Source organism: Telmatherina bonti, assembly GCF_933228915.1.
Source record: "Telmatherina bonti genome assembly, chromosome: 3".
NCBI classification, from domain to species: domain Eukaryota; kingdom Metazoa; phylum Chordata; class Actinopteri; order Atheriniformes; family Telmatherinidae; genus Telmatherina; species Telmatherina bonti.
The window spans coordinates 13,604,328-13,629,595 of NC_136621.1; the positions used below are offsets into that span (position 1 = coordinate 13,604,328).

General features: G+C 41.1%; 4 protein-coding genes across 4 annotated transcripts; 3 read left to right on the plus strand and 1 right to left on the minus strand.

The window, feature by feature from the left end:
• The first annotated feature begins 215 nt into the window (after positions 1-215).
• On the plus strand, positions 216-13,386 carry p4hb (prolyl 4-hydroxylase, beta polypeptide). The gene is made up of 11 exons (XM_079264912.1): positions 216-514; positions 1,920-2,126; positions 3,272-3,405; positions 3,588-3,725; positions 5,983-6,087; positions 6,227-6,352; positions 7,122-7,322; positions 7,453-7,573; positions 8,232-8,413; positions 10,512-10,625; positions 11,597-13,386. The coding sequence occupies exons 1-11, from the start codon at positions 376-378 to the stop codon at positions 11,660-11,662; spliced, it is 1,533 nt and encodes a 510-aa protein (XP_079121038.1). The 5' UTR covers positions 216-375; the 3' UTR covers positions 11,663-13,386.
• A 1,792-nt stretch (positions 13,387-15,178) lies between these two features.
• Positions 15,179-16,812, plus strand: ppp1r27b (protein phosphatase 1, regulatory subunit 27b). The gene is made up of 3 exons (XM_079261062.1): positions 15,179-15,579; positions 15,678-15,828; positions 16,194-16,812. The coding sequence occupies exons 1-3, from the start codon at positions 15,351-15,353 to the stop codon at positions 16,315-16,317; spliced, it is 504 nt and encodes a 167-aa protein (XP_079117188.1). The 5' UTR covers positions 15,179-15,350; the 3' UTR covers positions 16,318-16,812.
• Positions 16,813-17,307: 495 nt separating this feature from the next.
• anapc11 (APC11 anaphase promoting complex subunit 11 homolog (yeast)) lies at positions 17,308-19,071 on the minus strand. Its single transcript, XM_079261083.1, has 3 exons — positions 18,932-19,071; positions 18,685-18,854; positions 17,308-17,574 (listed from the first exon to the last, which is right to left on the minus strand). The coding sequence occupies exons 2-3, from the start codon at positions 18,791-18,793 to the stop codon at positions 17,429-17,431; spliced, it is 255 nt and encodes an 84-aa protein (XP_079117209.1). The 5' UTR covers positions 18,794-18,854; positions 18,932-19,071; the 3' UTR covers positions 17,308-17,428.
• A 643-nt stretch (positions 19,072-19,714) lies between these two features.
• Positions 19,715-24,134, plus strand: LOC306774406 (uncharacterized protein). Its single transcript, XM_079264431.1, has 4 exons — positions 19,715-19,856; positions 20,612-21,263; positions 21,837-21,935; positions 22,703-24,134. The coding sequence occupies exons 2-4, from the start codon at positions 20,634-20,636 to the stop codon at positions 23,858-23,860; spliced, it is 1,887 nt and encodes a 628-aa protein (XP_079120557.1). The 5' UTR covers positions 19,715-19,856; positions 20,612-20,633; the 3' UTR covers positions 23,861-24,134.
• The last annotated feature ends 1,134 nt before the right edge of the window (positions 24,135-25,268 follow it).

A 25,268-nucleotide genomic window follows, 5' to 3' on the forward strand; every position in this document is an offset into this window, starting at 1 on the left:
AATACGTCGTTAAACGTCGCGCTTTCCTCGCAGTTCAGCTGTTTTCCTCCCCAGCTGCAGTGTGTCATGATGAGTAGGCGGCAGAGTAGGCAGGCAGCGCCTCTCTTTCACTTCCAGGTGCAGCTCGCTGCGGTCCAGTCACATTTCAACACGAACGCTTTCGGCCTAATAAAGGCGCATGCGCACTACAGCTGACCCCTCCGGTTTCTGCGTGCACTGCCACGTTAGTAGCGGTAGACACAAAATACCTGCTACTCTCCCAACCCCGAGTAAAGAAAAAGACCAGAAACTGAGACGAATTTCTGAACTATCTCTTAACCTACCGTGCTTGCAACCTTTGTCAGAAAAAAAAAAACCACACACTCGACGGTAACTATGTTGAAGTTTCTGCTGTTGTGTACACTGGCTGTGGCCAGCAGGGCTGAGATCGCCGAGGAAGAAGATGTCCTGGTGCTGAAGAAGAGTAACTTTGACGAGGCTCTCCAAGCTCACCCCAACCTCTTGGTTGAATTCTGTAAGTAAATCATGCAGCTAAATATTTGCGACTAAAACATGTTGGCTTTGCAGCGCAGACATACCTAGCTGACTGAAACCGGAGACAATGTTAGCATCAAACTTTGTGACACTTAAGACAAGTTGGTGCTGGTAGCTGCTAACCCACGGATGCGGGTCCAATCCCGCATCCACGCGTGACTACTTGTGGTTCGACAGTATGAAAACTAAGTCAGTTGTTTATGTGAGTCGTCTTTGTTTGCAGGGTCTCATTAAACCTGACTAGCTAGCACAGAGTATCCCGGCATGTTTAGATCCAGGTAATTCTGATATTTTGGTGTAATTCGTGGATGTTGCTGGTTTTTATCGTTATTAAACATCAAGATCACAGGTGAGTGAAATCAGAGTTGGTCTGTATGGTGCATAAAGTTTCGATTGCTTGCTGTGGTTTCCTCACAGAAACTTTCGATTTTCTTTGAAATGTGGGTATGTTAAAGGACAGGTCGCCTCTTTGTTTGGAGCTATTTACTTTCAGATCAGATGGACGGTGTCCTCAAACTTTTCTCCACAGCCTGCTACACCTTTTTGTCAGATTGTTGATGTGATCGGTGATACTGACAGATGTTTGGACCAGTCAGAGGTGGATCCACCAGTTATGTCCTGATGGGAGGGATGAAGGCCTTGTTGGCCCACGTAGGTCTCCGCTGGGCGGGATTTCTGATGGCTAATGGAGCTAGGTTGACGTGTACTTCATAACTTTTATTCTGGTTTTTATGTTTAAACTGTGAAGAAGAAATTAAAAAAAAAAAAAAAATGGATACAGCTCATAAAATGACTATTAAATATTTCCACGAACATACTTTAAAAAAGGGGGAAAAATATATATATATCTATATATCTATATCTATATATAGATATCTATATATCTATATCTATATATAGATATATAGATAGATAGATATATTAAAAAGAAATTCTGAAAGTCATGATGTGTTTTATTCCCTTTATTACTGTGTATAGAACTTTTTAATCACACTAATATTACATAATGACTTTGTCCTGCAAAATGACCTCAAATTGAACCTACAACGGGTTGTGTGTGATGTGTGTATTTGGGTTGGCTGACCTTGGACCTGGAAGTTTTATTCTTTGTCAAGAAGTATAGATGAGGCAATAGAGGTATTTTATTTGACGTGTCATTGCTGACTGGGTTGTCATCTTTTTTTTTTTTTTTTTTTTTTTAACTTTCATTAAGATGAGAAGACAAATTATTTAAATTGTTTTTGACTTTGTGCTGACTTCATGTTGCTTGCTTGAAGAAGTTTATTTAAAGTTAAAACTTTAAGGACACTTCACCTCATCTAAATTTCTCATAGTACAAAAAACTTTTTTTTTTTTTTTTTCTTTTATGTATATCTGCTCCACAGATGCACCATGGTGTGGTCACTGCAAGGCCCTGGCTCCAGAGTATGCCAAGGCTGCTGGCATGCTAAAGGGAGAGGGTTCAGAAATTCGTCTGGCTAAAGTGGACGCCACAGAAGAGACAGAACTTGCTCAAGAGTTTGGCGTCAGAGGATACCCCACCATCAAGTTCTTCAAGGGTGGTGACAAAGAATCTCCCAAAGAGTACTCGGGTAATTAGTTCTGCATTTTGAACAAAGATCTCTTTATCGGATAACGAAGCGTTTTACAGTTATAATTATAATTTAATTCAAATTCATCCATTTGGTTGTTATTGATATAATTTATAATCATGTTGCCAAGGTTACAATCTGGTCTTTTGGTTTATTCATGAAAATTTTTAAACAGGCGCAGGGTGTTCCTGCCCAGACACTTTTTAAAACGTGCACACTGATAAAGCAAAAGAGTTTTCCCATAACTTAACTATCTTAATATTTTTTTTCTTTGTAAAATGTTAGAATTTAAATCTTGAATAGCAAAGAGAATTGGATCAAACATCCACAGCCAGGCACACTGACGCTCCTCTTTGAGGAAATCTGATCTGCCCAGCCGCATAATCAGCAGGCCAACCAATTGGCTCTCTGCAGCATTCATGAGGCATAAAGAGGGCCTGGCTTCCACCACACGTTCCTCTCATGCTGACTGAGCTGGGGCAGCCAATGTGCATTTATTCACGTCGCCTGGGCCCAGCTCCATTTGGAGTGGGAGGGGAGGGGAGAGGAGTTTTGGAAGTGCTTTTGTGGAAATGACTACTCTGAGTTAAATCGGCTTCTAGATGCACCCTTCTTCCACCTCCCACGCATTACCTCAGACCTTTATAATGCTGTCACTTCAACGTGCATTTCATCCGTTAAATTGCTGCTATGTTGCATCACCTGTTCAAAGTGTCAGCCATGTTGTTAGCATTACTTTAGCATCACTCTAAATTAAGGCAAATGTTTTTATATAAAAATATAAAAATTGCATTTTAACTTGCCATAACTTTTATCAGCAGTGATGCAGCAACACAAATGAATGTATTGAAGGCAAATTAGTATCAGCCGAAGTTGTAAAAGCAGTTGGACAGAAATTGCAGAAGTGGTATTTTTCTGTTAAACCCTTTTTTTTTCTTTTACATTAAAAAGGCATTGAAACAGTCACACTTGCAAATTTACAAAATGTCTCTACATCTTCGGGTATATCACAGACATGCTGCACATTTAGTTGAGCATGTGTTACCCACAGGGACTGCAGGACTTAAGGGGGTCTGCTATACGTCCTTTCTGAGCCCATTAATGTGTGCGTACTGAAATATTTGAAATTTTTTCTTTCGGGGCAGCTGGTCGACAGGCAGATGACATCGTCAACTGGCTGAAAAAGCGTACAGGGCCTGCTGTCGCCACCCTGACCGAAGTCACTGAAGCTGAGTCTCTGATTGCTGACAATGAGGTGGCAATCATTGGATTCTTTAAGGTGAGATTAGCTAATGAGTCATTATCTTGGTGTTGGCAAGATCACACTGCCTAAAACAACTGGTTTATTTTTGTCTGTTCAAATCTGCATATTCTGCTTATTTCTGTGGTTTAAGTTTCTCCAATTTAAATCTTAATAGAGAATCACATGCACAGTGCATTACCTAAACTTTTTGTGTGCAGGATGCTGCATCGGCCGGTGCCAAAGCCTACGAAAAAGCGGCTGAATCCATTGATGATATTCCTTTCGCCATGACCTCCAGCGACTCCATTTATTCCAAGTATGAGGTGTCCAAGGATGGTGTTGTTCTCTTCAAGAAGGTGAAGCTCTAAGTATTTCTTCAATGTTCTGTTACGTCTTTATGCACTCAAAATGTGGTCCACTTGTGTTTCTGGGAGACTACAAGCTGGCTATGGTGTAACAATGTAAAGTGCCAGTTTGGTCTCTGATATAGTGCAGATATTTTGTGACTTGGTTATTGGCACACTTGTTTCCAATTATGAAATGACACATGTTTAAGCATTTATGGCCAAGCTGCTGACAACGCCCCGCAGATTTTTGATCTACAACTCTGGTAATCTGATGCTGCAGACTGCGCAGTATCCACTGTCTGTTGCTAATCTGGGCACATTTGAGGTCATTCAACATTGTAGACATTCTATGACCTTTGGGCCTGTTGCTGACCAGTGAATGACCTAGGTGTGTGTGAATATGTGATGACCAAGATATTTATTAGGGTATGGTCTATATATTTCAAGTGGGCCTGTGAACTAAGAGCAGATTAGTCATGAGCTCAGTTAAAGCCTTTAAACCAAATTAGGCCCATGCCTTTTTATATAATTTAAGCAGTGTGCCATGAAGGCCGTTCCATGCAGATGGGTTAGATGGTTGCAGTATAACACAGGATTTAATAGACAATATGCCTTTTTGTAATTAATTTGAGATTTACAGGTGTAAAATAGTGATCCACTTTCCATGGTATTGCCCCCCCAGATATACAAAAGCATGGCGTACAGTCCATCCAATACTGACTGTTAACCTTTTATACCACACAGACCCATCAGATTTTCCCAACTAGCATCTACATTAAAGCCATGTGAGCTGTTTCTAAAGAATTGAAGGCAATTCTGATCAAATGTCTTTTTTCTTTTTCTTTTTTTTTTTTATTCCCAATACATTATACAGTTCCCGTGGTGAATCACAGAAGCAGCTGAAACTCTCATGCACCCCTATAAGCATGTGTCCAAGTCTATTAATTTATTTGAATACATCATGGTTATTAAACTATCCTTAACTGGGGCAGCAGTGGCCCTACGATGGACTGGCGAGCTGTCCAGGGTGTACCCTGCCTTTCGCCTGAAGACTGCTGGAATAGGCTCCAGCTTCCCCTGCAACCCTTAAATCGGACTACGTGGTTGGGAGAATGAATGAATGAATGAATGGGGCAGCAGTGGTCTCACATTCCTGTTGAAATGCATCAAACTTAGTCATTAACAAAATCACCTGTTTGCTAACATTAGCAGCAGCAAATGCTCTTCTTTTACTTTTAACTCTTTTTTTTTTTTTTTTTTTCCTCGTAAAAATTATTCTTGCGTTTGTGAATATTTTAAGCTGTTGTAGATTAATGTCTGACGTGTCTTCTGGTGTCAACACTGCACTCTGAAATAAATGCATTAACAGCAGGAGTCAGAAATCTGGGTGGATTCACTGGGCTGATAGTAGCTGCTGTGTTACTGCCTGGCAACAATTCAGTCGTTGGAGCTGTGATAATAAAAAGATGTCCTTGTTATGTTGAACTTGCTCCCTTGTAAAGACCCTGAGGTTCTGTTGTCCTCCTTATCGGTGAAGCAGTATCTAAGTTGTGTAGATTTGTCAAAGCAGGCCAAAGTCCAGAGTAATTTCAGTCAGTAGAAAATAAATGGCCAGTAAGTTTTAAGTTGACTGCAGCTTGCGAAAATAAAATGTCGAAACGGCACAAACCTTTTCAAATAAACCAGAATTTATCCAGTCTTATGTCAAACTTATGATCTATTTTACTGCTGTGTAGCTGCAGCCTAGTTATCATTCATGCTAAGTACTTCATAGAAATCTTTTTAAAGCTTATTTACTTTCATTAAAATGTCATTCAGACCAAGTTGCTTCATTATGAAGCACATTTAAGTATCGCAAACAAACTCCAACCAGGAGGCAGTAACTTGACGCATCTATATAAACGCTGCTGACATGTGGGCTGCAGTTAAGCAAACTCTCTGAAAGTAGGGGCTTGGTCTTAATGAACAGGGAGGGGGGTCTTTCGACTTGTTTATTGCTACAGGTTGGATTTGGGTTTCAGCCCCTGGAAGACTGGCAGTATGCCACAGGAAAAATGTCCTCTCTATTGTGTGCCAGTAAAGGCTGTTTTGAATGCTGCACTACAGCTATTCTTGATGCCCAGTAAGTCTTGTTTGGTCTGCTGGGGATTACTGAGGATTTTAAAGTGGTTTGTCTGGTAAATCTATGTTTAGAGTTCACAGGCAGACTAGATGTGACACCAGGTGTGGATATATTTATAACCAAGTGTTTACATGTTTGTTTTAGTTCGATGAAGGCCGCAACACGTTTGATGGAGAGCTGACCAAAGAGAAACTCCTGGCGTTTGTCAAGGCCAACCAGCTGCCTCTGGTCATTGAGTTCACTGAACAGGTAATCGGCGAGTCCACTCGCATCAACACGACTGTCTGCCTCTTCAACCATGGAACCTGTTATCATAAGAACAAGCAGAACAAATAAAAGGAGATGGAGATCTAAACATGTTGAACTCTTTCATTCTTGTTTTATGCAGACGGCACCAAAAATCTTTGGTGGAGACATCAAATCCCACATCCTCATGTTTCTGCCAAAAGCCGCTTCAGACTTCCAGGAGAAAATGGACCAGTTCAAGAAAGCTGCAGAAGGATTCAAGGGTCAGGTGGGTAAACTGTCGAAGTGGGGGGGCTACAAGACAAAATATGCACTGACTTTCTTGGAATAAAAAGGTCCCTTGAGCAAAAGTTCTTCAGTGTTTCTAAAGCTCCTTTTATTCATTTTTTTTATTTATTTTGTTTTCCTCTGGACATTAACTACTTCCACCCATTTGCAATCCAAAAACTGCGCTTTGAACCTTGAAGAAACATAGTTTTTTGTTTTTACTGCATTTAAAATGGTTCTAAATACTAAACTTTAATATAAAAGTAACAATCAAAAATCCGTCCTTCTCACAATGATCAATTAACACAATTTATTTGAATGCCTATCCCCATACAGAATTAATCTGCATAATATAATGTATTCTCTCGCTATCTCATCTACTTCCTCTTTCTCCTATTCAGCAAATGGTTTTAACGGCATGCCACATGTCTGTCAGTTCTCAGACCAATGTTTTATTATTCTGCTTAACACTGACATATAAGCATCATTTGAAGCAAAGTAAAAGGCTGCTGACTCACAGGACATACTCACGTGTTTTCTTCACATCGTGGATAACTTGGCAAAGAAATGTTTGCATAGTTATTTAAAACCTGAGAGTTGCACCCAGACCTTCGGTTGAGCAAGCTGTTCAGAAATGGTTTCCATGGAAGGATGGCTGTCGAAGCATTTCTAAAGAACTGAAATGAGAAGCAGCTAATTTCCGTTGTATGCTACTTCATTTTGATAAGTCTGAACAAAGTAAATGATGATTTTTATCTTTTCCCACCCAGATCCTGTTCATCTTCATCGACAGCGACATTGATGACAACCAGCGCATCCTTGAGTTCTTCGGCCTGAAGAAAGAGGAGTGTCCAGCCATCCGCCTCATCACCCTGGAGGATGAGATGACAAAGTACAAGCCAGAGAGCAATGACATCACTGCAGAAAGTATCACTAAGTTCTGCACACTGTTCGTCGAGGGCAAGCTAAAGGTGGGACGGGATTGGCTGGTTATAGCTGTTGGGAAAGATACCGGTGAAACTTGATACCGGCAGTGCTTGACATTGATAAATTGTGAAAAAAGAACCATAAATGAAACTACTCATTCAAACTGTCTTACAGCCTCACCTCATGAGCCAGGAAATCCCTGAAGACTGGGACAAAAACCCTGTCAAGGTTTTGGTGGGGAAAAACTTTGAAGAAGTTGCCTTTGATCCATCAAAGAACGTCTTTGTGGAATTCTGTAAGAGCCTCCTCGTATCTTTTTAGCTTCTTTTAAATCCTGGGGAAGTTTGTCTCAACAACCTGGAAACACATTAGCAAGGTGTCTTTAGGCTAAAAACCTAAACCTTCCTCATCCCTCTTCAGATATCAAAGAGCTAATCCTCAAGGCTCCTCACACCCTCTCAACCCTCCATCTTGACGAATAAAACTGCCACCAGATCCCATTGCTGACACGATGTAGTTAAATAAAGCTGGGGTATTTTTTTAGCCACCATGAGCCAAATGTGGGCTATTTTGGGAGGTGTCTTCCATTTCTGGCTGCATTGAAATGCAGTCATGCCCGTTTTCCCTGACAGGTGATGGAGTTTCCTAGACATTCAAACTGAGGCAAAGAGTTGAGTTTAAGGTTGTGTGTGATATGCTTGGGGTGTGGAATAGAAAGTTTTGAAGTATAATTTAACAAACTAATGGGCAGAAATTTTCCTATTTTGTTGAACAACTTCTGCTGTCAAAAAAAATGTGCTGACTATGTATAAAAAAAAAAATAAAAAAAAGCAAAAAATGGTGTTAATGGCAAAATGCATGCACAAGATATTGTTGTAATTGGAACATTTCTCTGTCACTTAAAACCATTGTACACGTATGTGAGTAATTTGCCATTATTTGCTATTTTCTAGATGCACCTTGGTGTGGACATTGCAAACAGCTTACTCCTATTTGGGAGAAGCTTGGAGAGAAATACAAGGACAGTGCTGACACCATCGTGGCGAAGATGGACTCCACAGCCAATGAGATTGAGGCTGTCAAAGTCCACAGCTTCCCTACTCTGAAGTTCTTCCCTGCAGGAGATGACCGCAAGGTGAGGGTCCAGTTACTTGCAAGACATTTTGTTTACAACAGTCCTGCTTCCTGATTGAGTTTGATTGGCATCATCTCTGATCAAGTGGAAAGTCTCCTCTGTGCTCTTTAATCCATACATTCAGTTTCTACTGTTAGTCACTGTGCGTGTGTTGAGTGTTTGTAATCTTGATGGTTGTTTGGATGCAGAATAGTGTTTCACTTGTCTTGATTTAGAGGTATTAATTGTGCAGAAACGTGAGCTCTCGGGTCGAGTAAATTCACTTTGGGTCTTAAAGATTCCTGATCAGTTATTTCACTCTGTAAGGGTCTGCACCTGCCTCACTTGATGTCGTCTATTTACTAACCCAGCATCTTCATGCTAGCTGTAAATGAGGGGTATAAACCAGCGTTACTGTATAGTAAATCTGTGGATTAGCCCACGACGCTGCTTAAATGAGGCATGTGTCCAGGAAAGAGCTGGCCATGAAGTGCTGTGACAGGTTGTTGGGAGCAGATTAAATTGCTGCCTTGCGGCCATTTCTTTTTCTAGACTGGCTTTACATGAGAGCGAGCGTCTGGTGGCCGGGCCTTCGCCCATGGGGCCCGGTCGGGCTCAGCCCGAAAGGGTTACATGGGCCCCACCTCCCGTGGGCTCACCATCTGCGGGAGGAGCCGTAGGGGTCGGGTGCAGTGTGAGCTGGGCGGCAGCAAGGGGGACCCTGGCGGTCCGATCCCCGGCTGCAGAAGCTGGCTCTAGGGACGTGGAACGTCACCTCTCTAGTGGGGAAGGAGCCTGAGCTTGTGCGCGAGGTTGAGCGGTTCCGGCTAGATATAGTTGGACTCACCTCGACGCATGGCTTGGGCTCTGGAACCAGTAACCTCGAAAGGGGCTGGACTTTCTTCCACTCTGGAGTTGCTCATGGTGGGAGGCGCCGAGCAGGTGTGGGCATTCTCATCAGCCCCCAGCTTGGTGCCTGCACGTTGGGGTTTACCCCGGTGGATGAAAGGGTAGTTTCCCTCCTGACTGTTGTCTGTGCTTATGCACCGAACAGCAGTTCAGATTACCCACCCTTTCTGGAGTCCTTGGAGGGAGTGCTGGAGGGTGCTCCTTCTGGGGACTCCATTGTTCTGCTGGGGGACTTCAATGCTCACGTGGGCAATGACAGTGAGACCTGGAGGGGAGTGATTGGGAGGCATGGTCCCCCTCCTCTGAACCCAAATGGTGTTTTGTTATTGGACTTCTGTGCTCGTCATGGATTGTCCATAACGAACACCATGTTCCAACATAAGAGTGTCCATATGTACACCTGGCATCAGGATTCCCTGGGCCGCAGTTCGATGATCGATTTTGTAGTCGTATCGTCGGACCTGCGGCCACATGCCTTGGACACTCGGGTGAAGAGGGGGGGCGGAGCTGTCAACTGATCACCACCTGGTGGTGAGTTGGCTCAGGTGGTGGGGGAGGAGGCCGGTCAGATCTGGCAGGCCCAAACGTGTTGTGAGGGTCTGCTGGGAACGCCTGGCTGAGTCCCCCGTCAGAGCGAGCTTCAACTCCCACCTTCAGCAGAGCTTCAACCATGTCCCGAGTGAGGCGGGGGACATTGAGTCCGAATGGGCTGTGTTCCGTGCCTCTATTGCTGAGGCGGCCGGCCGGAGCTGTGGCTGGAAGGTCGTTGGTGCCTGTCGTGGCGGTAATCCCAGGACTCGTTGGTGGACACCAACAGTGAGGGATGCCGTCAAGCTGAAGAAGGAGTCCTATCGGGCCTTCTTGGCCTGTGGGACTCTGGAGGCAGCTGATGGGTACCGGCGGGCTAAGCGGCATGTTGCCGAGGCAAAAACTCGTCATGCCACAAAGCAAGCCTACTCTGATTTTTAGAGGGCAATCTCAGCTAGCCGGGATGCCGGCCAGTAGCAGCATCCACTGGTGGGAGTGGTTTAGTCTCTTGTTGAGGTCACAAAGGGAAAGATCTCAGACTGACCCAACTGAGCACACATCTGCTAAAAAAGTGCAGCAAGAAGGTGACAAAATTTTTATTTCTGGGCCTCATGCACAAGCTGTGAGAAACCTTTTTTTAGAAAGCAAATTTTATAATGCTAAACCATCTTTGTACCAACAGGTGATTGATTATAATGGTGAGAGAACGCTGGAGGGCTTCACCAAGTTCCTGGAGAGTGGTGGTAAAGACGGCGGCGCCCCTGCAGGAGATGACGACGAGGATCTGGATGGAGAGGTGAGTTCATCTTTTTTACACACTACATGCATTCTCGTTGAACAGTAATTGTTAAATGTTTTGGGGTTTTTTTTCTTAACACTACAGCTCCCTCATGAGAGAAAATTCTTTGGCTCAAAGTTCCACATTTGGAAATAGTTACAAACATTTTAAACACAAGCAAAGTGTTCAACTTTAGAGAGAAGGGGAGGAAAAGTGAGAGCCGCGTATGGTTTGTGCCTGTTTGATATTACTCAGAATAGTTATAGCAGAGGGAATGAGAGATTTTTGTAGATGTTTTTTTTTTTTTTTTAGATTAAGGGTATTTATTATTTTACTTTGTATTCATGTCCATCTTTTCCCCCTACACGAGCTGCTCCCAGCCCTTCAGAACATTTCTGCCTTGTTTGATGCTGCCGATTGTTTAAATGCACAGAGCTATACACACTCCTACACTTCCCTATGTCCCACAACTTGGCTGCCTGCTGTAAACACTACTGCAGGGAATCCTCACCACTAACGCCTTCCCACTCCATTATGGCCCCCACACACCCTTCTCAGAAGTCTAATTCCATCCTAGTCAGCTATTGGCCCATAATGCCTCCTGCAGCTGTCACAGCTGTTAACTGGGCTTTGCTGGGAGACCTGAGCCTCCTGATAAACACGGCACGTGCGCTGCTGTCTCTAAAGTAGACGTAAAGGAACAGCCCTGGTAGACAAAGATGCCATTTCTGAGCTGTTTGTTGCACATACACTCACCTGCTCTGTTTAACAAATTGTTTATCACACCATGTTTTCTGGTCTTTGTCGAGCGTAGCATGAGGTTTCTGTTGAGTCTCAGCAAAAATTGCCCAGTTAGGTGATGCTACCATCAAAGTCTGGGTTGTCGTCAAGCATGTCTGAAAATGTCGTCATGTTTCATGCAGATTCCAGGTGGATTTTTTTTTTTTTTTTTTTGGTCATAAATTCAATCCCTATTTTATATTCTGCAGGATTTGGAAGATTTGGAGGATTCTGATGGTGAGGACGGAGGTGACGACGGACACGATGAGTTGTAAGAGGTTGCTAAGGAGGGAGAGCAAAAGGAGACGAGTCCACCCCAACCCTTTTAACCAGTCACTATCACCACATTCACCTTCTTGTGGACCTTCCCTATCCTGTGAACATTAACGATTCCCCTTAAACTGCCTCCCGGTCAGTCAGCCAGCCGACCAGATGACCAGCCAGCCAGCAAGTCTATTAGTACATCGGTTGCTGGCAAGGCAGGGTGTGTTTTTATTTTATTTTATTTTTTTTTTTTTTTTTCCTCTCCGCCAGATACAACTTCAACTTTACGGTTTGTCCAGATTGGTCTTGTCCCCCCTCGGAGGGGGGATTTTGTGGAACATCGCCCCACCTGAATGCCTTATATATGAGGCTCCGGATCAGCTGTTTGCCTTGTATATTTCAAACCAAATGTTAAAGAAATGGCATTTATGTTTTATTTTTTTCGTGTTTGGTCCACTTAAGTTGGCTCCCCTCTTAAAAAGGAACGAGCCTTGTCATAGTTCAGTGTGGGTATGAGCTAAATGAGGGTCTCATTTATCAGGAGGGGTGGGGGCTGCCGGTGTTTTTCTCAATCTGAACAACATCTGAAGGACCAGAGATTTTTGTGTGGTGGTTTTGTAAGGACTGATCTCAGGGGAAAAGGGGCCATCCTATGTGTTCTCATTTTTCTGTTTTTTTTTTTTTTTTGTTTTTTTTTTTGTTTTTTTTTTTAACAGCAACTCTTATTAAAATACACCCCACAATTTGTCCTGTGTAGCACAAAAGCCCCCTCACCCCCATCTGTAGCGGAGTTATTTTGTATCTTTCGGTGGGGGGGTTTATGGCTTTATTTTTACTTGTTCATTCCCAGTGGTTGGTTCAGTTTCCTCATTTCATCACGGCTACTGACTTATTTTTCTACGGTTAACTTCTTGCGAAAAAGCCCGACTTAATTTAATTGCTGTCATTTAGAAGTGTTTTTTTTTTTTTTTTTTTTTTTTAATTTAGGACTGGGTTATTTTTAATGTACCATTGTGCCCAGCTGTTGCCAGTTGGTCTTGTTGGGGCAGAGTTGGCCCCTGGACACGATCTTTCAGACCCGGGGTGGTATTTGGTGCTGATTCTGTTCGCACTGCTTTCATGCCTAATCAGAGATTTACTGAGGTCACTAAATCTGACAGATTGGTGCAGTTTACTGGTCAGTTTGGTCTGAGAGAAGTGTCTGTTTACATCAGAAGTGGGGAGGGAACAGTTGCACAGCCCCACTCCTCACCCATACTGTAACCTCCCTTTGGCTCTACCCAGCACCCTTATTGCCACAGGTGTGTGTGTGTGTGTGTACTGTGTGAACTATAGGGAATGTTTGTTTTGAGTGAATGTACAGTGTGCTTGGCAAGGATGGGACGTGTGAGGTAGAGCAGGGTGGTGGGTTTGCCAGTCAGATGGGGGGAGGGGACATAATGAAAGCATTCCATCATATCCAAATTGATGTGGAAAATGTGAAATGGTGGCCAATAAACGGAAAAATACTTATAACATGTCTTTGTCTCTTCTGTTGTGAGTGCAACCACATTGAATGAACTCCACGAGTGTGAAATTACTGTAGGATACATTTAGTCCTGAGAAAGTATTCTGATCTAAACAGGAGATAAAAATCTCAACATGTATTAGACTTTTTTTTTTTTTTTTGTCTTTACAGCCAGTCAGATGTGCAACTTAAGTCATGTATACTGTTGCAATGATGCCACTTATAGCTATTCCGTTTACTGTAGGTGTCCTTAAGTCAGTGGTTCCCAACCAGGGGTCCCTCCAGGGCACAGGGGTCTATGACCTGTGTGCTGGTTAACATTAAGGGCATGTCCACACAATGGAAATGTAAGCTCTGTATGCAGTTTTTCTATCATTTTTGTACATTTCATTCACATGGAGCCTGAAAAAGTTTTGAAATGGGGTGGCATTGTGGATAAATGGTAAAACTGATGTATAGCAATGTTATCTTTTTGTCAGAAATAAAGCTATAAATTAGGACGGTGTTTTTCAAGCTTTTTGAGCCATGGTACCCCCCCACTGGAAAAAAAATCACAGGACGCCACAAACCAAAAATGTTGAAGTTTATATTAAAGTGTCTTGAAATTGGATAAACACAAGAAAAAGGAATTTTATGATCTTTCAACTGGGCCTATTGGGATGAACATAGACCCTGTAGTGGACACCTATTTCCAAGCTTTTTATTCTTGCATTTCCATAATTGAAGATGGTATTTTTGTACATAAACTACTTCAGTGGATGTTTAGTGAGTCATCCAATATGTTTCCACTCACTGGAGAATAGATATGATATAATTAAACATAATTACACAAGGTTGCCCTTGCAATAAATATGAAAAATGATACGGCTATATTTTTTAGATTTGCATGATATTATACATTTATATATTTATATATGTGTAAGAAAAGCCTGTAGCACTTCATGTAAGGACCTGCGTCCAACTGGACAGTCCACTAGCACCTTCCCATGATGTCCTCTGCTCTTTGATTTTGTGCTTGTGTTGTCACTCATATGTAAGTCGCTTTGGATAAAAGCATCTGCTAAATGACTGTAGAATAGAATACATATTTTATAAATACTTTATAGAATACATTAAAATCATGATCATTTCTAAATATCACCAATAAACATAAAAAGTATAATTGCATGTCTGTAGAGGTAAAATACTGTATTTAAAAAATGTTGCATTGTTCTTATTGATTTATGCATGAAAGGGTTAAACCAAGTCTGTTGATGCCCATATTATTTTTACCATGGTTTTGGCTTTTTAATTCAGAGACATCTGTTCCACAATAATTTAATACTAGAAAGGATCTCAAAAACATGGAGAATTTCTTTTTTCTTTAAGAAAAGGAAAATCAGGTGATTACCAGGGATGATAAACGGGTCAACAGTTGAGCCAAAAACACAATTTCTACAACGTAATGCCTCTGAAAAACATTTTATAGTTTAGAATCAAAACTGAGGAAAACAGTAAATTCAGACATATGAAAATCTTAATTATGCTGTTTTTGCATAACTCATTTCCCAGCAGTCATCAAGAGGATGATGCAAAAATCTAGAAATGACCCGCTGTGTCTCATATTATGATTAAAATAGTGCGTGATGATGAGAGCAGCCTTTCTAGACTGTTTGTCAGTGCAATTAACTGTCAACAACCTACACACGGACTTCACCTCTCCCTGTCCCTGCAGTTGGCACCAACACACTGCAGCAGTAAACCACTTTCATCCTGCTTGGTGTTTACTAGAAGCCTCCAGCCTCCTCCTCCTCCTCCCCACAGCTGAAGGGATGTCACCACTTTCTTAAAGAGGACAGCGTCTGGGTCTGCCCTGGTGACATGGAGGCAGGGGTTACTGGCTGTCATATCTGGAGATGTGAGCCATCTTAGAGGCTTGTGACTGGTAAGTGGGAGGGCTCAAGGCTTCTCATCTTCCAAAACTTGCCACTGGATCTGTGAGGTGTTGTGTTCAAAAATAGCCCAACGCAGAGTATAAGACAAGCACAGGGGAGCCCCGGCCTTCAGAAGAGCCGATATACTGCCGACACAACCAACAGAGCCACACTGAGAAGAACAGACTGAGCCTTTTCTTCAGACTTGAAGGAAATCTTCTACACATTTTTTAAAAGTGTTCTTCAGGATTTGAAAAGCTTCTACAACCAGCCTACAGGATGAAGTATTATGAATGTCCCGTGTCCCAGTCCAGGGGAATCAAAGCATACGCCCACAACTGTGGCGTTCCTGTGTCTTGCAAAAGTGCAGCATCTCTGAAGCCAATCCGAAGTGTCCATTTCCCCAATGACATTGTTTTCCAAGACTATGTGCGACAAGGCGAGCTGGAAAGGATTGGACGTTTCATCCGAGCCCAAAGAGTCACCCTTGATACCATTTACCTATCTGGTAAGAGCCAACGCAACTCTCAGAGCTCCCATTATGCAGTCTGAAATCCCTGTCCACCTTTTAAACCCTGACCCTGTCTCTGTGCCCTCTTTGCACAGGCATGGCAGCCATTCACGAGGCCGTCCTGTCTGGGAACTTGGAGTGCGTGAAGCTTCTGGTTCACTATGGAGCAGACATTCATCAAAGAGACGAGGAGGGATGGACGCCACTGCACATGGCCTGCAGCGATGGCTTCCCACACATTGCACGGTAAGCATCCAGTGTTTCCATTCACACTTTGGGTTTGGAAAAAAAAAGTGTAAATTAAGATGAAGCAAAGTTTCATCTCCTCACTTTAAAGCTTAAACTTCAGAAAAGCAAAGGCAGGGATGCTGACTAGTTCAGCTTGAAATGCAACGCCTTAAAGCAGTAGATGAGACATTTATGATGCATACACATGGGACTCAGCTCACATTCACCAGCCATCAGAGAGGCTGAATGATCTGCTGCATTCTTGCTCTTCATCAGCCTTCCTGTCACTGAAGCATGGCCGAGACTCGCGTTAGGTTTGCCACAGTGCAGCCAGTCAGCATTACGTGTTCTGTCACTAAGCAGCAGTATATAATTTCCTCCAGATACCTCCTCTCGCTGGGAGCAGACCCCGAACTGGAGAACGACTGTGGGGAGAAGCCGGCTGATCTCATTGATCCGGACAACAAGGAGCTGCTGGAGCTTTTCGGACTGGCAGTCAATGACTGAAAGCATCCGACTTTCTGAGCTTCAAGCGCATCTGAAAGCTGCTGCAGTTGTCCGACTGCAGTGCAGTAGTAAGCAGGGAAGGACAAACAAGTCCCAGATCCTGATTTGTGAGCTGCGTCAGCTCTGGAGGTGAAGGACTGGATGTGTGGTGGAAGGAGGTGCTGGCAGAGGCAACTGGCTAGCCTCTGAGAGGAGTGAAATGTTACAGGAACGGGGGTTTCCTTCTGGTCTCCAGCGGCCCCCACCTGCTAGATCCTGTAAAGAGTCAGATCTTTTTATTAGATTTGGCTGAAATCTGAATGATGTGAAACTGAGCTGTTTTTTCTCAGCTTATTAGTACAACAAAACAGACACACCTTTAGATCTATATTAGCAAATTTGTTTAAAGCTGATCAAGCAAGAATACTTAAATACTTATAGTTAACTACTCTCAATTACTTGTTTGTATGACTTATTTATATGTATTGAAATAAAGGAAATAAGTGTTATTTGCTTCATTCGCATGACCGTATCCATTAAGCTGTTTGTATTAAAACTGAACAGAGAATTTCTGCAGCTGAAGATGATCCATGTAAACAGAAAATCTCTGGCATGATATCATGACACCTGTCCAAAATATGTTACTTTTAACAAGTTCAGGGTGAAAAAGGTGCCATCAGCAGACAACTGACTGAAACCTCAGAGGGTGATCACTGAAAACACCAAATTATCTGAACTCATTTAAAATAGATTCCACACAGACATTAAGCTTTAGCTGTTCAACACTAACCAGGTGTTTATCAGCCAAGGTACATTATTTTCATTGAAAAGATCACAGGCCACACCAGAAACAGAAAATGTTGAAAAATGAAACTCTGTAGCCTATATTAACAATATTGTTCTTGTAAAAATGTCTTGAATAAGATCACCTTCCATGGCAAACCTGACAATGTCTCAGAGGTTGAAAAACACCACTCTAACCCACATTAATAAAATGAAGAGCGTTATAAGTAAACATGACACTTTCATTTAATCACCAACAAAAAAACAGAATATATAGAAACATTTGCTCACATACAAAACTGTTATTTACAGCAGGTATAAAAACAAAAGGATGCAGACAAAAACAGCTTCACTCTTTGAACTTCCACTCCTGGCGGCACATGGGGCACTGCTGCTGGACCTGCTGGGAGTTCAGCCACTTCAGGATGCAGTGCATGTGGAAACAGTGGGAGCACTGACCCCAGACCAGCGGGCAATCATCTCCAGGTACTTTACCTGCAAAACAAGATTTGATTTGCAGGTCACACTCAATAAAGAACAGAAACCCCTGACATGTATCATTTCCGTAGGAAAACTATACCCAAACGTCTATTCTTGCAGGTGTCAGTCATTGAAATGGCCTTACCTCCAGGGAATATGGTTACACCTGATCCAACAAAACTTCTGATGTTACTTCCAACAGGTGCTTATATTGTTAGTGGTCAGTAAATCAATACCATTTTATTTGCAGCAACTAGTTGCTATTAACCTTAATTCCAATGGAAGCAAAAGAGAGCTCTTATTTTTGGTTTCCCCCCACATGACGCTTATTTACACTTAGTTTTTGTTAAATAATAAATCTAATTGTTAATCTGAGAAAGCCTTCATTATTATCAGCTTGATGACAACAATTAAGATAAAATGTTTTAGTCTTAAGTTAATCATACATTCCTAGATGTTTATTTAAATGATAACAATACTAATAATTAGGGGTGGGAAAATCAAATTGAAAAATTGAAAATCTGGATTTTTTTTTTTTGCTTCACAATTTCAAAATCGATTTTTTTGTTTTAAAAAAAAAAATCGATTTTTTTATTTCAAATAAATAAATATAATCCATCACAAATTTTTTGTCATTTTTGTTGTTTTTATTGATATTTTAACTTGTAATCTTGGGCATTATGGCAACAGAATGATGGTCTGGCTACTGTGTTGTTTCTGCCAATTGAAATTAAGAAAAATGACGATCAAAAAGAAAGTTTTATACATTTTTTTGCTTTTAATCTACAAAAATCAGCAATATCGAAGAATTGTGAGAATCGCAATTTAAATCGAATCGGCACCCAAAAAAATCGCAATCAAATCGAATCGGGACAAAAGCATATCGTCACAGCCCCACTAATATTACCTATTCTAATACTACTACTAAAAATAATACAATAAAGCAAAATAATACAATAAAGTAAGTGCCGTGAAAATTAGGATTGGTAGCTAAAAGGCCTTTGTCCATTCTTTTTTGTTATTTTGCTTAAACATAACATAGCAATACACATGGAAGTATAGTCAGAATTGAACCAGACATAAGTAAATAACACGCGTCCCACAAGCTCCCACTTCCTTACTCACAATCTGGACAGCAGCCATTGAAGGGCATCCTGCATATCCCGCAACTTTCATCATTTGCCACCCACAACCAGGACGCCACTCCGTTCCACTGCCTGATCTTCACCTTCATCTTCAGGATCTGACGGGAAACAGTCTCACCATTTACAGTCTATGGTCACACCACACGGAACCTTGAAGAGATAACGCGAGCATGTCAGATAATGTTAACTAGAATAAAGAGGCTCGTTGCTGCTTTTTGCGTACTTACAGTGCACCGTCAGACGTGTCTCTTAAACCCCAGTAACATCAGACTAACTATATGCGACAAAGACAAGTCATTATAGACCCGGTTCAAAGCAGATCAACAACATTTAGCTGATAAATTTAGCCGCCTGGATTCTTCTTTTTATGAGTATTACATAACTTAAAGTGATCATTATCGCCCTCTGCTGGAGAGGAGCTTGAAGCGAGAAAAGAGCAATGCGGTTCACCATTTCATCAGTCCAGCTGGGTTTGTGTTGGGAGGAGAAATGCTGCCATCTAAAGACCAGAAATGGAAAGGCTATGAAACAAATGTAAAATGCAATTTGCACATTAAATATTTAATTCCCATGTCTTTTTATATACAGTCTATGGTTTTGACAGACGGCGAACGACCATATCAGCAAGGCATACATGTATGTGTGTGTGTATATATATATATATATATATATATATATATATATATATATATATATATATATATATATATATATATATATATATATATATATATATATATATATATGTATATATATATATATATATATATATCAGGATAGCTAACCTTGAGTTTAAGAAACCGTGATTTATTTTAATATGAAACAAAGTAAATTGGCTGTATAAACTGTATCCTTCATAAGTGGTTACCGTGGAAACCGCGGAATGGGAGCCCGTCAACGTTAGCGTGAGGTTGTTCAGCCTCCATCCAGCAGGGGGAGGTAAAACCCCTACAGGCAGGTAGAGGAACCAAATCACCCGGGTTTTAGCCATAGACAGTGGTTCTAGCACAACTTATTTCAGATGCGTACACTGTTCGTTTCAGGTTGTACATATAAATCTAGCCTAGTTCGGTTTGACCATTTTGGTTTGTGGTTTCAGGACGGCACAGGAGTCTCCCCGTTTTAACAAAGTGGAGTCATACAACGGACAAGGTAATTTAATTACAAATGGTCCAATAATTTCTTTCCTTTAGCTAAGTAGGCTGCACAGAAACATCACTATAAGTTCATATAACTGATGTCAGATTAGTTTTACACGGTCTAATTTGCTCTCCCTGGACTTAATCCCTGTCTACACCAGACTTAGATGTTTTCCTTTTTGCTGGAGCTAACTAACGTGGTGCCCGGTGATGCTACTTTGCTGCTGGTGGCCTGTTAGCAGGAAGCCCGTGTAGCAAAGCAGCTAAAGGAAACATCACCTAGGTCAAACCAGACAGATAATCACCATTAACATCTAAACAAAAGCCTTTTGGATCATTTTCAGTTCATCTTTTTACTGACAAAATAGCTGACTAAAGACTGTTTATGTAACCATTGAACGCGTAAATACAGGTGTTAATATTGATCATCCATCCAGTGTCATCTTTATATTCTTGTCATTGTTTATATAAAATTTTGAATGACGTCCAGCTTGTTTGGTTTTTATTATATATTTGCAATCTTTTATATGTAAAAGATAGTAAGTAGTGTAAATTAATAGCTTAGAACTAATTCTTTTTCGTTTAAAATAAAAATGCATTTTAAAAATGCAACTTGGCTGCTGCTAAGGAATTATATGGCAAGCTAAAGATTTTTCTGTCTTCTGTAAGAAAATGCATAGTTACCCAGAAATCTGATTATATTTTTCATCCTTGTTACATGTTCAGAGAATTCATACTAATTATTTCTCATTTTTTCTTCTACTTCAGCTATTTGTATCACTGTTAGAGGATGTACTCAAAGTGGTCCGAGTACAGCCACAGGCGGCCCAGTGACAGAAGTTGCAGGCAGTGGGATGACTACGATGACAGGAAGGAAGACAGGCATGAATCCCACAGAGATAAACCTCGGGATTCCTTTCAGAAATACAGAGGAGATGGATGCAGTAGTACAGAGAAGATGATTAGAGGTGGAGAATACAGTGACTCTTCTAAAAGGCAATACAGCAAAGAGTCATTGAATCGAGAATGGAGCAGGGAAAGCCCATTGAGGAGACGCATGTCTTCACCTGTGATGGATGCATCCCAGAAAAGACGAAGGTTTACAAGTAATAACGACAGCGATTACAGATTCAGACACGAGTCTCTGGAAAAACCATACAAGCTATCCCCGGACAGTCTTTCACATGAACACAAAACCAAAGATGTAAAATATGCTCCACCACATGAAGACGATTTTAAATACACAAAAACATCTCCAGATTCACGATACAGGCATCAACATGAAGAGTTTCCATACCTGAACCAACATGATGATTCAAGTGCCAGAGGCTTCCTTGATTGTTACAAAGACAGAGATGATCATAAACGGAGGCGGGATGCTTCCCAAGAGAGAACCCGATCACCATATCGCTCTCCAGAGGTTTGTCTTGATTTAAAACAGCACAATACAGAAACTTTTAAATTCATTTTGACTTTTATTTCTTTGGAGACAGTAGAAGCACAAGATTTTTTTCCTTATTTTCCCCCCTTATCCACATCATATAATTGGTTAATGTGCATCCATTTTTACATCACTGGCTGCAATCCATTTATTTCTTTTAAAGAAATGAGTGCGACAGGAAAGCTTCAACCTCTTGCCAGTGTTACCATTCCTCCTCACAATGCCAAGTGATCCTTCCAGCAGAGACATTTTGAGGTGTGTAACACCACAGAGTTGTCATTGTATTTTTCAGGAAGGAAACACTCTGTGTTGGAGACAAGTCAGGACTGCTGACAGTCCAGTACTAGTACCCTCTTTTAAATCAGCCCAGAGTTTGCAGAAGCGAGATCCTCCGCCTGTCATTGACTCAATCTCACATTGGTGCTGCTTTTGTAATAATAATGATGTTCATCTCCAATTGACATGATCTATTTAAAATGTAGATCCCTCGTTTTTCTAATACGGGGTTCTAGTAGCATTATATTCATGAAACATTTGCTTTGTGTCAAACAGGTTTATGAAAAGACAAGAGAGTGGCCGGACAGCTCCACCACGTCAGTCTACCGTCAAGATGATCATCAAAAGAGTGGGAAGTTTCCATTGAGCGGACAAGTGAGCTTGTTTTGATTGTTTCGTAGTTGTTTTTGCTTTCTATTTCCCCAAAGCATAAATTTCACATCCTTTTCTTTCTTTTCACATTATTTTTATGATGACGTGACAGCTTTATTTTTAGAGATACTATGTTAGGCAAACTACAGGGAGGAACAGATAAAATGTTGCAGCTAAAACCAAAACATGATCTGTCCTCATTGTCTTTTTGTTTACCAGACTCGTGAATGGAGGGTTAAAAATATTTATTGTGTAGCTCAGAGATGATTTACTGCTGCTTTAAAGCAAACAAGTTATCCCAGTCAAACCCAGTTAATACAACTGGGTCTAGTTTGTGTGGGACAGCTTGGTATGCTGGTTTTTTATTTTTGGCCTTCCCACAGGCAAGAACTGTGAAAGGGTACCAGAATACCTGAACTGCCCCACTTTTTTGGGACCTTTTCATTGGTGCACCAATCTTACTGAGCCTGAAAGAGAAATATTTCCTGTGCAACTCAGCACTATAACAAAGTAGCAACAGCACCATGTTTAGATTAAAAATTAATTTAAAAAGGACATTTTCAGGCATGATTTAAAAGCCTGTAACGACTGTAGTCAGATTTTTCCAGTCATCATTCAGTGAGGAAATGTCTCACTCTGGGAACTCAGTGTGAAATGTAAGATCATGGAGAAACTTGTCTTCATGGCTCCACATTACTCACTTTGTTTTAGACAGTCATGTAAACAGGACTGCACTACAGATCTGTTAACTTTTGTCTGTTTTTTATTAGTCTTCCCCGCAGAGTGGTGCTGTCCTTGAGAGGAAGTCATCCAAGGGTTTCCAGCGTTTTCTTGATGTGCTCAACAGAGGAGTGAATATCGATGTTCTCACAAAGATAGTAACTCAGACCTCTACGCAGCCGGATGATGGGAACACTTGTGGTCATCGGTGGACTCCTGCTCCTACTGAGTGGCATCAGAAACCGCATCAGTATGATGAATCCAACAGACTGGCTTCTCCGCAGCCTCGTCACAGGTCCCAGAGTCCAAACCGGCACCCTGTTTCCAAAGACCAGTCTCTGCAAAGGACTGATGACAGAAAAGGCTCGATCAGCAAAAGGAAGTCTCCCTCACCAGAGAAGATAACACTGACACCTGAGGATGAGCAAAAGCAGAGGCAGATGCAAAATGTTTTGCAGGCCATTGGTGTGGATTTGGGGTTTGAAGAGCTCGGCCAGATGTCCCATAGAATACATGAACGTCTGTATGGTAAGGATGTCGTCCAAGACCAAACGCCAAGTAAAGAAAAAAGCTCCAAGCAAACGGTTCCTTCAAGATATCAAAGTAGATCATCGTCGTCATCATCATCGCCTTCATCAAGCAGATCTAGTACTGGCCCACTCACACATGACAACTACATGAAAAAAGACCCCTGCAGTGCTCAGAGGGACGTAACAGAGATGCATCAACCTCAGGCCCAGCAGTCTGTGGAATATGGACAGAGGATAGGGAGTAGTTCTTCTCAGGATACTAAGCAGGTTATAACCAACCCTCAGAAAAGCACGGCTGCAGTAGAAGTATTTTCTCCAAATTCCACATACGTTGTTTCGCAGGCGCCTCCTGTACCTGCAGTGCCAGTGTACTCCTCCATGAACTGTTCCCCGCTGCCATACCCATCCATGTCTTCCACACCGTCTCCTATTCTGCCTTGCATTGGACCGGGCCTTTTCTCGCCTTGTTCACCTCCCTTTCTGCCCTATCCACCTGCACAACTTCCAAACATGTGTCCCCCTATCCTCGATCAGATGAGGCCTTTAATCCCACTGCCCATCGATATCGTGCAGCCACAGCTTTTTAACCCACCAAATGTAAATGCTGTTCAAGATCTGAGCAGAACTCAGAAACCTAAAACACAGGCAAGGCCCCGCTGTTTGCAGGTCATTAAATAAGTGTGTTTATTGTACTCTATACTCTGTATGATGAGAAATTTGTCTTTGTGTTGAACAAATTTTCCAAGTTTTCTGATTACATGTTTTTGTTCTGTAAAAATCAAAACGACCGATGCTGGGCAGAAATATGAGAAAGCAGATTTCTACCCAAATAAAGATGGTTACTTGAGATAAAGTGTGACTGTAAAACGAAACTAGTCTGGCTTCAGGGTGTCATTTTAAACCATAAATCACATATTTGTGTCTCATCATACAATATAAAAACTGGATATTTCCCAACGACCTGAACGTCAATAAATACATCTGCAGCTTCAATCAATGCTGATTCAAAGGGGGGGGGGGGGGAGGATTAATAAAAAATGGACCTAAAATGTTTATTAATTTCATGTTGGATCACATCCCATTTTGGGCAAGAAAATGAAGGCAAATGTGGACATTTTCAGTGATCTAGGATAAAAAACAAAAACTTGCAGTCTTGTATTTGTAATGGTGGCAAATGCAACCTGTGTAATGCTTAACTCAAATATAGTATGTCTTTTTTTTCAACTGGAATAAATTTGCCAAACGTTATTCATAATTTGTAAAATACTAATTGATTTGTTCAATTTCTCTTTAGGAATACAATTATCTGCAAAACACGATCAACACTAATAATTGTCAGGTTTATCTAAAATGCACAATATTAAACATTTAAAGAAAATATTGGAGCAGATCTGTTTATTTACATCACTTTTTCTTGAATCAGTGGAAACTATTAAAATGTTGGTTGTACATTATATTTAAAGTGCTGCACATTAATACAACTTCAACAATTGTTTTCCTTTTTAGGTTGTATTTTTTTAAATTATGTAATTTTTATATAAAATATACATTTAAAAGAAGTTTCAAACAGATTTTAATTTAATCCTTAGATTTGTTTTTTGTATGGAGCAAGATTATACTTTTCTGTATCATCACTTGGTCACTTAAATTGGTGTTTTACAAATAATTTGTTTACTTTTTAAGAATATTTGATTGGTAATTTTTCTTAGACTCAATATATAACTCATTTTTGCAATAAAATATTGAGGTGATCCTGTGATTTCTCATCTGTGATGGATAGTTTGACTGAGCAATAATTATTTTTTAAGCTTTATGACTTGCTATTGATTCTTACAGAACAATTTAGTTTTTCATGTTTTCTGTAAAGAATGTTATGGGCTATTTGCTGATTACTGTAGTATTCAAGAGGCAACCTTTTCCAGTCTAGACAGGATCATCAATGTGCATTTATCATTTCCAAATAGTGTTTTTTATGGCAGGTCTGGTCCACTAAATTCACAAACCTCCTCCACAATTCACCTTTTTTCCAATAATTTTGAAGAGTCATATCAAAGCTTTCTGTCAGAATGAATATGTTTGTTTTTGT

What these genes read in the sequence shown, in the direction of transcription:
- anapc11 (XM_079261083.1), bottom strand. Translation starts at nt 18,793, where the DNA reads ATGAAGGTGAAGATCAGGCAGTGGAACGGAGTGGCGTCCTGGTTGTGG. An exon ending in CAATGGCTGCTGTCCAGATT is followed by an intron (nt 17,575 to 18,684) that starts GTGAGTAAGGAA and finishes CTTGTTTTGCAG; the next exon opens with GTAAAGTACCTGGAGATGAT.
- LOC306774406 (XM_079264431.1), top strand. Translation starts at nt 20,634, where the DNA reads ATGTACTCAAAGTGGTCCGAGTACAGCCACAGGCGGCCCAGTGACAGA. An exon ending in CACCATATCGCTCTCCAGAG is followed by an intron (nt 21,264 to 21,836) that starts GTTTGTCTTGAT and finishes TGTGTCAAACAG; the next exon opens with GTTTATGAAAAGACAAGAGA. An exon ending in AGTTTCCATTGAGCGGACAA is followed by an intron (nt 21,936 to 22,702) that starts GTGAGCTTGTTT and finishes GTTTTTTATTAG; the next exon opens with TCTTCCCCGCAGAGTGGTGC.
- p4hb (XM_079264912.1), top strand. Translation starts at nt 376, where the DNA reads ATGTTGAAGTTTCTGCTGTTGTGTACACTGGCTGTGGCCAGCAGGGCT. An exon ending in CAACCTCTTGGTTGAATTCT is followed by an intron (nt 515 to 1,919) that starts GTAAGTAAATCA and finishes TCTGCTCCACAG; the next exon opens with ATGCACCATGGTGTGGTCAC. An exon ending in CAATCATTGGATTCTTTAAG is followed by an intron (nt 3,406 to 3,587) that starts GTGAGATTAGCT and finishes TTTTGTGTGCAG; the next exon opens with GATGCTGCATCGGCCGGTGC.
- ppp1r27b (XM_079261062.1), top strand. Translation starts at nt 15,351, where the DNA reads ATGAAGTATTATGAATGTCCCGTGTCCCAGTCCAGGGGAATCAAAGCA. An exon ending in TGATACCATTTACCTATCTG is followed by an intron (nt 15,580 to 15,677) that starts GTAAGAGCCAAC and finishes CTCTTTGCACAG; the next exon opens with GCATGGCAGCCATTCACGAG. An exon ending in GGCTTCCCACACATTGCACG is followed by an intron (nt 15,829 to 16,193) that starts GTAAGCATCCAG and finishes AATTTCCTCCAG; the next exon opens with ATACCTCCTCTCGCTGGGAG.